The sequence below is a fragment of the Anarhichas minor genome, unplaced genomic scaffold (assembly GCF_050575085.1).
Source record: "Anarhichas minor isolate MPS153535 unplaced genomic scaffold, ASM5057508v1 ptg000062l, whole genome shotgun sequence".
Taxonomy (NCBI): Eukaryota; Metazoa; Chordata; class Actinopteri; order Perciformes; family Anarhichadidae; genus Anarhichas; species Anarhichas minor.
In genome coordinates this window covers 9,443,463-9,456,547 of record NW_027466508.1, presented here as the reverse complement: position 1 = coordinate 9,456,547, position 13,085 = coordinate 9,443,463, and the positions used below count along the sequence as shown (strand labels likewise).

At 38.9% G+C, this 13,085-nt stretch overlaps 1 protein-coding gene across 1 annotated transcript in view; it reads left to right on the top strand.

Moving 5' to 3' along the window:
- LOC142933764 (glypican-6-like) overlaps nt 1–13,085 on the top strand; it is a 122,777-nt gene that overhangs the window by 82,349 nt on the left and 27,343 nt on the right. Inside the window, exon 4 of the mRNA XM_076077981.1 lies at nt 671–836. Within this exon, the coding sequence (XP_075934096.1) occupies nt 671–836 (166 nt within the window). The remainder of the gene's footprint in view (nt 1–670; nt 837–13,085) is intronic.

Here is a 13,085-nt window from a genome sequence, read left to right as displayed (position 1 = left end):
GCCACATCTCAAACCTTAAGTATAGAATATGGTGTCCGGTTGTATCCATCTTATGACTACCACTGACTGATCTGCCAACTTTCCCTGCACACACACACACACACACACACCAACAGAGTGTGTGCTGAAAAAAAATCTAAAGTCAAGCATGATGAATACAGAGGCTGACAGGCCAATTATCAGATGTACTCTTTGTTCTGCATCCCCTCCTCTGAAGGGAAGCAGATGTGAGAATCCTGTCGCTTTCACTCAAGCCGGTACAATGACATGGCCCAACAACAAAAGGCACAGCCTTCACAAGGAATCGAAATGGACAGAGTTGTAAACATTGTCTTGTCAAACTGTTTTATCTGGTGGGTTTTCACATTTCAAGCTTCGGAAGATGTGATCTAGTGTGGCGATGTTTGTCAAAAGTTGAAATACGTCTGACTCTCCCCGCCCCTGAACTTTCAATTGGGAATTACATTTCTTACTATTGATGCTTGGTTTCTGTGGAAGCCTCACAATATTTTGGAGAAATAAAGAAATGTCAAAAAATGTGGTGTGCAATATTACTGTTTTATGACCACTTCTCTCTCCCTTTTAGGAATCATACAGCATGTTCTAAAACAACCATTTAATGAGCTTGAAAAGACTTGACCTAACTGAGGAACTTCTCTTTGCTTCATAGGTGAATGTAATCCCAGCATGTGTCAGAGCCTTGACCAAGATGCTGTACTGTCCATACTGTCGCAGCATGCCGGGGCTGAAGCCCTGTCACAACTACTGTCACAACGTTATGAGGGGCTGTTTAGCGAACCAGGCAGACCTAGATGCTGAATGGAACCTCTTCATCGGTAAGAAATATAACATTCTGATTCAAATTGAGTGCCCTTCCACCTGCTTCTCGTTTACTCTTTGTAATTCTTTTCAAGGTTTGTGTGTCCGTCTGTCTGTCTGCCTGCCTGCCTGCCAGTGTGCACACTTGTACTTCTGAGTCTGCATGTTACTTTTCAAAGGCAGTGTCTTTGAATAGTGTCTGTGGGAATTCAGTAGGATGTGTCGGCTGTGTCGGATTCAGCTTTAAAGGATTTACAGAGACAAAACTGAAATCTTATTTGTGAAACCATTCCTTCTTTTTTTCTGTCTGAAATGTCGTTTTCTGTTGCTGGAACCATGGCATAGTGCTTAGAGCTCTGGTCCCTGCTGTTTGGGATTGATAAAGGAGAGCAGATCCTAGGCAAACACATTTTCTATAGTGTTTCCAGCTGAGCTCAGTGAGTAATATAGCACTTCGCTAAGGCTGTAAGTAGCTGGATGCTGTAAGCCCTCCTGTTAAATGGATACCAAGGAGGCACATAGTGTTCCCTCTGGATCTTGTAGGCCAATGCTTTATTCGTTATGTACCCCAATCCCATCCTCCCACCCACACTAACAGGTTTTTTTTTGTTTTTTTTTAAATGGGGCAACATTTTTTCAGAGACATCCCTGAAGACTGTGTGTCAAGTGAACTGCACTTCTAAGCTTTTGGCTGTTTTCTGACAGGCCTGTCATTTGAGAAACCATCAGATGACGTACCGCTTGTTCTCTCCGATGGCATGTCTGAAGTCTCAGATCAACACAGGCCCCCATGTACTGAAGGAGATGTCTCACAGCTTTATGACATGTGTTAAAAAGTTAGTGTCTTGTTCGGTTGTGAAGAGCCAAATCTATTGCCGCAAAGGGACGCTCTGCTTGACAGTAATGGGAAAAGCTGTTGTTGCAACAGAATGATGAATCTGGTCAGACAAAGACACCCTTGGGGTGTTAAAAAAATGGATTTTTAATTTTTAACAAATTTTTGGTGCAGACTGTGTTTTTAGGTTTGGAAAGACAATGTTGAGGGTATTATAATTAGAAATATAGAACCCAAGGAATCGTTTGTTTTCTCCATGAAAGACGAATTTTTTGATGTCTGACATTTTGTATTCATTATCTGTTGCTAAGGAACTTCGGTTTGCTTACAATGCAGCTTACAAGAAATATTGATTTACCTTTCAGAGACAACTTCTACATTTATCACAGGTCAGTTCTCGCCAGTGGAGCACATCTATGCATTATAGAAATGTATGGATTGAGCCCATACGCAGTCTGTCATTGTCATCCATTCAAATCATCACATATTAGTGAAGGTTAGATTGGAGGCACAGCGTTCATTTTTTAAGAACCCTCAATGACATCTACCTGTGGACTTTGCTCATGCTTAAATGTCATTATTGATACCATTGATTTTTAAGACCACAGTATAAAGGAAAGTCGAGGCTTTTTATTTAGTTTTAATCTTCATCAGCAAGGGACGAGATGAGTTCTGAAAATGGTCTGTAATCTTTATAAATCCGGCTGAATCAGGGACATTTATGTAACAAATAATTTTTTGGCTTTTATTAAAAACTGAAAAAAATAAGTGCAATGCCAAATTGCCTAAACTAATACTAGATACATGTGTTTCTCTCTAATGCACATAGTTGCCTCATTCTTAGTGGAAGACTGTTGCAACATCTCTTTTTGGAGAGAGATTTCTAAAGATAGGACACACTAAATAAAAGGTTGAATGATTCATACTATATTTACATTATAAATGCATGGTTACATTTAGTTAAATGTCTTAAAGTAGTAAAAACAAAACATGTTCAGTTAGTTACCTTGGATTCAAATTCAGTGTCAAACTTTTTCTCTGAATATTGCCATTCCTTCGTTCTGGTGTGAAATGACATGCTCACGCTCTCCGGTCAAACATGGAAGAAGATGTGTTGGTAGTTAGCATCGCAGGTCCATGTGTTTAGCTATTTTGTACCAAGACAATCTGACAGAATTATTTTGAAGACTGTATTAGCTTTGACTACCACAGCGCAACACGTAGCCAGCAGAAAACCCCTACAAGGTTCAAATGGATTAACTCTTATGTGTAGAAACTCACTCGTCTTGCAGAATCAGTGCTACTAACAACCCATTGCACAACGCTCACTTTTCATTTCAACGCCAGAGCTACATTCAGTTATAAGGTGCAGTATATTTACTGACCTACAGACATGCAACATTTATAGACCTTTTTTTTTAAAGAAAATGGTGGTGCAGTTATTAAATGAATACTGTTTGCTTTTAATTTAAGTAAGCCGGTTCTATGACCATTCAAAATGGCTGTATCTAATCTTAAACTCTGCATGGGGTATGTACAGCACCTCGTATGGCTACGGTTTGTTTTATGGAAATATGAGCGAGGAAAACCGAAAATGAACACTGCTAAGCTTTTTTTTACCTCTTTATTTTACACTGCTATACATTTTTTTCTGTCTCACCCTAAAGTACCGTTGACATTCACAAGTACTTATGTAAAGCTTTTTATTTATTTTTCACATTACTAGATAAAATGAAACATTAAAACATTAATTTTCCTCCATATATGATGATATATGATATACTGTATGTTGTTGTTTTTTATTTATTGTTGGAAATAACTGAATAGGAATAGAGACATAAAATCAATAAAAACAGAACATGATTTTAGTTGTAAGCATGTTAAGCCAGTGAAGTCAACTTTTTCTTCAGTGCCTTAAATGTACAAAGTCATAAAACCGTCACTTCACATAGAATATTTTTAAAAGAACAAGAGGCATTTATAAAACAAACTATAATACTAAACAAATCAAGAAAACTTACAAGCTTGAGACTGAAAGGCAATCTGACAAATTGATAACCACTGATTTGAATATACACATATAAATACCAGAACAAGGAGTGAATATGAAGATGTGAATATCACACTGCAAGTTGAACAAGCATTACTAGAAAGAGAAGAACAAATGTGCCACTGCTGTATTTATTCCTAAAATCTGTGCAACATTGAAACAATAATAACTTGGGGGAATACTTTGATGTAGCCTACATTTCATTATGCAAAAGAAGAATGATTACAGCATCCGAGTCATACATTTTCAAAGTTGCAGTCACAGTACAGTAGTTTACAGTTTGTAAAGGTTGCCGTAAGGAATTCAAGGCTTTCAGACTGAAAATGGAAGACAGACTTGTCTGTGAACAATGAGGATAAACCTGAGGAAGGATGTGATTTACCTGCTCGTACCTGAGCTTTTGTGTGTGTGTGTGTGTGCGTGTGTGTGCGTGTGTGTGTGTGTGTGTGTGTGTGTGTGTGTGTGTGTGTGTGTGTGTGTGTGTGTGTGTGTGTGTGTGTCTTTGTTTAAATGATCAGGGAAAGAATTCATTGTTTTGGCCAATGGGTGATACCAAACCATCAGTCACCTGCCATCATGACAAATTTACCCAGCTCTGCATCATGACAGACATATCATTATCATTTTTCTTGTCAGCACCTTGTTAAAATACCCTCAGAGAGCAAGGGAGAGGGAGGACACGTGCTGCTGTTCTCACAGTACTGCAGGTTTTCAGGCTTACACCATGATTACTGCCATTTTTTAATTTTTCAGCTGCATATGGGCAAAATTAATGGAAGGTTTTGATTGAGTCTTTGTAAAGCCCAAACCAAACAGTGATCTTCCAATCATAGCTTTTCAACCGTAACTGGGCACGCTGCCCTTCAGGCTGTGGATCTCTCCAAGCGATGTGCGTGTAGCTTTAGTAAGAGCAATACTTCATCGACAAAGTTTTAAGGGTTTTAATGGCGTTCCAAAAACCAAAAACACAAGAGCAGAAGTGTAAGGATTGTCTTATCTGCTCTAATTTAAGCTGCAATTGTTGACATGTCCTGCTCACTAGCTTACTACCAACAGTAGTAACTGAATGCCAAGCATTAGCATATCATTAACTAAGTTACATTACTTTGTGGGATTACAGGTTATGTAAAAGAATCTACCGTATAGTATTAACACACCGTGTAAAAACTGGTCCTGGATTCTGTCAGTTTAGGCTAACGTTAGCAGTTGTTTAGGCCTGGAATACGAAAAACAACAACGCTAGGTCTACAAGCCATGTGGTGGTCCCACTGGAACTGCTCCACATGATAAAACTGGAAACTGAGTCTCAAACATGTTCTGGGACAGGTTTGGGAAGGTGGAGGTGGATCTGTTCGCCTCATAAGAGAATACATAATGCACACTGTGGTTCTCCACCAACACACACAATCACCACTAGGAGTGGATGCATTCTCTCACCAACCCTGGCCCAAATTTCTCCTGAATGCATTTCCTGCAGTTCCTCTGATTCCTTGCCATTTGGCCGGCATTCAAGAAGAGTCATTCAGGTTGCACAAGCATATCATGGTTCTCCTCCATGGTGCAACTGCAGGGGGGCAACCGTGGCAACTCCCATGGCTCAGAGATGCATTGTCACAGCTGGACAGTGTGATCCACCACCTCCCGAAGATAGACCAGCGACTACGGGCCTAGCCACTGAACGGGCTTGGAAAGGTCAGGGCTCTCCCCTTCTACTACAGCGTGTTAAGTGGGTAGATGGTCTGCTTTTCAGCCCTGTTGTGTAGAGAATAGCTCAGGTCCCACGTCATGTCCCTTGCCTCTTGAGTTAACCTCTTCAAATGTTGGTAGAGAACAATTTTTGAAAGAGCATTATTTGTGATTCCTCTTGTGAAGTGTTTATTAAAGGGAGTCAGACAACAAAAACACGTACACTCTCTGGCACCGCAGTGGGATTTACCGATGGTGCTGCGAAAACTTGGGGGTCCCCCTTTTGAGCCTTTAGCCCAAATCTCCCTCAAGATCCTATATTTCAAGACAGCGCTCCTCCTAGCTCTGACATCGGCTAAAAGTGCGAGTGGTCAGTCTAGCTGTCGGTCTCGCCATCCACATTTCCAACAATGTGCCTTTAATCCGATCATCACTGATTAGTGGGGCTGCATGGGGACCATTAGGTACAGAATTGTCGGCCCCGCTGAATCTTACATATTTATTCTCCACACAGGGCTGTGTTAACCATGGCACAGTTTGTGCCTGTTAGCCTCTTTTACGTGTGGCATCTACTGTTTGTGAACTGGTGTATGTTGTCTGCTTGTGGACAGTGGTGTCACAATGGGGCATAGACTGCATTGGATTCGCCCTTAACTCAATAGCGACAGCTCTTAGAGGTTGAAGCCTATACAAAATAGAACGTTAGTTACCTGTTGTATCTCCAAATTCTACAAGTATAGGCATAGCCCTCGAAGCTGTGGGCCCCTCTGGTTCCACCTACTCCAGCTGAAGAAATACTGGTTTAAATTGGCAGAAGAACTATGGTTGCACGGCTATTATATGTTGCAAGTGTGGACGTGAGAGAGGCACATGCAGGGCACAAGGGCGCAAAAAAAATCTTTGCGACTGCATATGGGCGCAGGGATGAACCGAATAGCAACAGCCTGTAGAGGGTTATGCCTATAGAATGTAGAGTTGCATTGAGAAATCCACAGAAAATGTATCTGCTATTTTAAATTTATTTCCCCTTTTTCCAGCCATCTATTGTTTTCAGTTTGTAATTATTTGTTTTATACATACAACATGCCTGTGAATGCATTATTTATCCCACTTAAGATATAGGCTTGTGTTGTAGAAATCAGTCCATTGATACCACAGTGTAAGCGATCCTCATTGATTTTATTCGCTCATTTCTTTTTAATTGCATGGATTGTGTCCCAGTGTAACTGGACCTCCCCACAACCCTCCAGTTCATGACAATTCAAGGCAATATATTGTTTTGTCCTCCAAAAAAGTACTTTCTTTGGTGTCTGTGAGATTATGAAGATGAACACCCTGCTAGGGCTTTACTTTAAATGATAAAGATAGCTTGGTAGAAACTAAGCTTGCACTTTGCTTTTACTGCACAGTGTAGCCTTAAAATTGTCTACAAATGTTCTACCTTTCTCACTGTAAAATCTCTACATTGCCACTCAACATATTCAGTGGTCTTTAAGATTCCTCAAGTATGACATTAAAAAATCCTACATCTTTAAGTGAAATCAGAGACAGGTGCAAACACACACAAACACATACATACAAAGAGGCACTCATGCTGACTGAGCATCAAGCATGGTCTCAGTAACAGACATGACTGGATGAAACCACCTTCTGTAACTGGTGGGTTCCTGCCTGTCAGAGAGCTGAAGGCGGGATGACTCACTTAGCCTAGTGGAAGTGATTTTCATATCCTCAGCATAATCAAGAACCAGTATATTTTCTTTATAATTGCTACTGGCTGTGCAGAATCTGCAAGATATTGCTCTTCTGTACATGTGTCAGGAATGCTTACGCAGCTTTACTTTATATACAAGCAACATTTCATTTTCGTAATACTGTGAGTTACTCCAGCTGATGTCCAGCTATGATTTATTTAATAGTTGTATTGCCGCCACAGCAGAAGCGGTAGTGTCTCGCAGTTGCAGCAGTAAAGATAAGTCAAAAGATATGAGAGTTCATATGTGAGGAGTAACAGACATGGTAATTGAGACATAAAAGTAAATAAAACAGAAATAAAATCGTTCAAGAAATATTTGTTTGTGAGCTACAATCCAGCTTTAAGTGCGCGAGAGAATGCCTGTGTAGACTCCTAAAAGACAGACAGATATGTTGGCAAGTTAATGAGTCTTTTGCAATTGATTCCCCTCTTGCAGCTGCAAACTGGAAAACTAGTTACAGGAAAGTGACGTCAGACGTGTTTTAGCAGAGTGGTTTTGGCAGTGTTTGTGTTTCTAGGAGTGACCTGGGAGTAAAAGTGGTGTTACACAAATAATGCGCCTTATCAACGTAAACAAAAGCTTTACGTGATGTGTTAAAACGTGATGGAGCAAGGATTGAAGCTAATTTGGAGTTTCCTCACTTCGTGTCTGTCTGTTTACTTGATATGAAGTTGTTTAAGCCATTCTTTTCCTGTGGTACATAAAATAAGACAAATGAGTGACTGTACTGTAGAACATGTTGGCAGAGACAAAATGTGTTTGTAATCTCTTATTGCATGTTGCATGTGTTTTCATTCACTGGGACTGAGCCCCTCAAAGAAGGGTCAGAGAGCTCAGTGGTCTGTTGGGACAAAAATGAATCCATGGCTTTTCTACCCCAGTAAGTCTCTGTAGGGAAGTGTTAGGGCCCTGACTGCTACACAATAATCTGCACGTCTTCCATTGCTTGTGTAATAATTATGATACTTTACGTACAACTTGACTGGAAATTGTAGAATTTAGGATAGTTTATAGCTTGTCTATAATCTTATTGAAGATGTTAGGTCAAAAGTGTGTCTCCCCCCCCATGCTCCAAACAATTTATGATCGGTTGCAATTTTCTCAATGCAATTCAAAGTGACCTATATGATCATTCACAAAAGGTATTTTCTGGTCCGAGGCAAATATAAATATCTTTCTTAGACAACTCTTAGTAGTAGTATCAAAACAAATAGTTCCTCTCACGGAAAAGCACTCCATGCAACACCAGGCTGTATGTGTCTCCTTGAGGTACCATAGCCTGTAATTGACACAAAGTCAGATTAGATCAAATCTTTTTGAATCTATGACCTGAAATTTACTGTGAATTTTTATTTTGTTTTTTAACAACAACAAATTTATTAAACAACTTGACACAATTTGTAGATTCTAGAAATAAATAAAAAGCCAAAATGAAACAGAAATATGATGTTTACGTCCAAAGACTGATTCCATTAACACATTCAAGACTGATGTGTCAGTCAGCTTTCTTAATCAAGTAATAGTTTAGCTTACTCTGATTACAACTTTAAAACAAGTACAATAAACTAATTAACAGGATAGTTTCAATAATGCAAATACTGATTTTCTCTGCATATGTTTATGGGGTGGATGTAAAATGCATTGACTTGAATTAATTGTATTCTTTCTGAAGGCATTTTATGTTCTTGGAGGAAGAGAGCCTTTAACATCATGTATTAGGGAGAGACGGGGAGACTCCCTGGATGAGCCACCAGGTCATTAAGGCTAAAACAGTCATATTCAACACTCACCAATCAATATTTGGTCTCTGATCCAGTAGTTACATTTTCAGTTAAGGTCGGAAATCAAACCCAGGTCTTTCAACAATACTAAATGCAGTCATGATGCTGCCCAAAACTAGAAATGTGGAACAGTAATTTTAATTATGAAAAATAGACAAAAGAGCTAAAGTCAAATACACAAAGAATTCTTGAATTGATATTTTCTATTTTCATGTAGTTATTTGTATCTTCAACACACAAGCTCCGGTGTCTTCGTGACATGTATAAACTAATCTCTGAGTCATGCACTGTTTATACATCGTTATAAGACATTTTTTCATGGATGCAATTTGTCAGCATGTGGAGAAAACACCATGGAATGGAATATTCGTCTGTCTCCAGAAATTTATGCTGGATGTCATCAACTTATATTGTTGGATGCTTAGTGTTTGTATGCAGACATTTTCTCCAATTTGCACTGGCAGATGGTGAAAGTTATTCTCTCCCTTTTCATCACTGCAACTCAGAAGCATTGGGCAGACTCGTATTTGTGGGCACAGGGTGGTAATTCTCTTTACAATATGTTCATCATTTCCAATTCAACAGTTAACAGTTATCCCAGGATAAATTCACACCAACACCGGAAGGGCAATTGCTGCAATAAACAAACTGTTGCTGATGCTCTCCGGAAAGATACATTTACTAAGTTCAAGCAATTTCAAAATGTATTTGATAAATATTACAAAAACTGTGTCACTGCTTTGATTCACACTAAGCAATACTAGTCAGTGTTTAACACCTTTTCTACAGCCTCTTTGTCATTATAGAGAATGACATACCTTACGTGACACTGGAGCTCCCAGTTTACATCATTTGGATAGTGATATGCTATTAAATCCTAAAGACAAGGTCACACAGCATGATTTTGAACACAGTCTAATCCTGATAGGACCGGTTCTGTACTCTGGGTTTGCACAAGAACGTGACACTCTGGTCCTCCCATTGACTCCAGAGCAGTCATGCAGAGCCCAGTAGGATTTCTCATTTCACTTGGGCCAGTCTGGGCTATGTGGTGTGAAATAGTCCAAGATTTTTTCACCACAGAAATCTGAGTTATCCTAGCGATGGCCAATGAACCAGAAGACAAATCTTTATTAACTCCCACTGAAATGTGTTCTCCTTCATCCTTCAAAAGCTTTATACAAAATGATATCTCAGCAATGTGCCTGGATCAGTACACATTAGTAAAATGATGACTGAAGTGAAAGATAGCACAGACTCCCAATTTGTCAATGTTATTCTTGTCAATATTTAGTAGTTTCTCAGCAATAGGCAGGAAACCAGCAGTTATATGTTATAACTGATTTTCTCGGTACCTGCTCAGGATGGATCTAGTAGTGTGTGACAGAAATTGATCTTAGAGTAGGTGTATTTATTGAACACTCCAGCACCACTCACTGCATCAAAATTGTATTGACTAAGCAGTGACCAAGAGTAAATGAAGTCAATTTGATCTGTCAGATGGTGAAAATACCTGCGGAATAAAAAAAACATCCAAAAAGTCATAACATTATAAATCACAGGGTTAAAAATACCCTTGACAATTAGGAACCCTTGATTCATTCCTCAACATCTTCACATAAAAGTTGTTAATTTGTCATAGATTCACACATGAATGACGGCTGTGTCCCCCAAGAGACTCAGCGGGTAGTTTGTTGGTGTCTCTCCAAATCCCTCTGGGTGAGGGAAAAAAAGGAGAGTTTTCCATTAGAAAATAACCGAGCATGAAGCCTGGAGCCAAAAAAAACCACCATGCAGCCAGCAGTAAACAACCATGCCAATACAACCCCCTGTGTCAGTCAATGGATAGATGGACAGATGGATGAATGGTGCTGCAAATCGATTGTGTATCTGTTAATATCAAAGGCAAAAGACTTATTGAATCATTACAGGAAACTGATGCCATACGATGTATATCAGTCAAGTGCAATATCAGATAAAGGGGAAAAGAGAAAAGCATTTAAGAAACCATTTATAAAGAAAAGAAGGTTTTAAAACAGCAAGCACCACTTTCATTGTGTGCAAGCCTGAAAATAACATACCCTAAGTAAAGTAGTTACTTAAACACGTTCAAATAAAATCATAATCTCTTCTGAAAGGTAACTCTTTGGATTTATCCTTCACCTTCAATCCCATCATTTTTCTACATGAAAGTGTCAACGAACAATAACAGAAGTACAAACATAATATATCTTCTTGCCTGTTTTTATTTCAAAACGATTTACTCTTGTGTCTTTGATATACTCCTGTTATAAAATAAGCAATTGTTGTCACAGAGATTTGGAAATCTTAAAATGATTTCCACAAATGAAATCCTGATGAAACAGACAAAGGGTAACGGACAAGTATAAAATATGAGGCAAATATAAGAATTAATAAAAGGTGGTAGTATAAAGTAGATGTTATGAGTTAGAAACTGAACATTGTGCAGAAGTGAAACAGCACAGCCTGTGCACTATGCTACGTGCCTTTCTTTGACCTACTAATGATTTATTGTTGGAACAGATTATTCTTTAAGATACTGTTCATCGTCAACCCATCTTTTAAAAAAAAAGTGTTCCCGTATGTGACATAATTTCAGAAGTTATTTAAGCATGTAGAAGTAACAATTCCTCTTGCAATTCATATGACTGACTTATTCTCACAATCCATCAAAAATTCATTAAGCTATATGAAAAATAGGTTGTCAGAACTCAGCTGAGGATATAATTTAGCTCTTTGAGTCTTTTATAGAATGAGTTACAGATTCGCTGCCAATTTCTCCTCTACTCTCACTGTGTTCCACTGAGGCTTTATCTGCGGTAGCATTAGAGCAGTACTCTGCTAAACATAGGCAGCTGAAGACTTCACAGGACTCGGGTTGGCCCCACGCAGTGACCTCCAGCCAGCTCCTGATAGAAATCTAACCAAGCATCACGCCCAATTTGAGACTCCAGAGTAAACAAACAGGAGTGCTCTTCAAAGGTACAGCTACTAACAGACAGAGGAGTGGGGTCTGTCTGTAGCTCTGCTCACTAGTAGGCTGTAAAATGCTGCACAGGCCTGGATTACAACATGCGCAACCTAAAAAAAAGTTTTAGAATAATAAAATATAATAAATTATTTTTGTTCAAGAAGTTGGATTATTGGCAGGACTTGGGGCTGGGTTTAGGAATGCGTGATTTGTGAGGTTTAACATGTCCTCGTATCATAACTCGTATGATATAATAAACAAGGACACTTTTTACCTCATAGGTGATACACTCCTGTCTTTGTCTAATCAGTAACAGGATGCATGATATTTTCTATCAAAATTAGATTGATGTTGCAGTTATAGCAATGAGGAATGAAATTTCATCCATTCGTTTAAACAGCATAATACGGCCAATAGCTGCAATTTTGAATCCCAATGCTCAGATGCGTCATTCCTCCAGTTTTGGTCAAAATCTGTAGGAGATATTATATAGTATTGTAGCCTTGGTCATGAATTGAGTCGGCCAGCTGTCTCTGAATTATTTAGCTTCACTACATTTCACTGTGGCGATCCCAAAGAGCTGCTGTCTTGTCTCAAATTCTAGTTATCATTAGGTTCTGCTAACCTTGGATTTCTCCAAATGATCGCAGTGTACAGATGGAAGAGTGTGGATAAAACAAACACATGCAGCATTAGATCAGAAAAAGACTGTAAAATAAAAATAAAAAAACGTTGAACCTAAACAAAACAATGCTAAATCTAAGTTAAAACATACATGTATTCACTAATGCTGCAATGCATATATACCAAAAGTAGTAGGCCATACTATTTGACATCGTAAGGAGTCTACAGTGACTGCAGAAAATAATTAGTTGGTGACTTTTGTGCTCTGTTGTCTCATGATGTATAACATTTTTCAGTTGTTTGTTTATCATTAACGGTCTTCTGGGTTTGAACCCCTGAAAAAATAGCATGTTATTGTTCATGAATGTTAACGCCCAGATTTCCAACCATCAACAATAGTTGTGTCTGAAACGCATGCGTCGTTTGATCTGGTCCAATCCAGATTCAAAATCACCACCAAAATCCAATCAGCTGGTCATAGGCCAATGGTCTGTCCACCAGATTTTAGCCAATTCTGTTGTCAACTTTCCACTCATTTTCA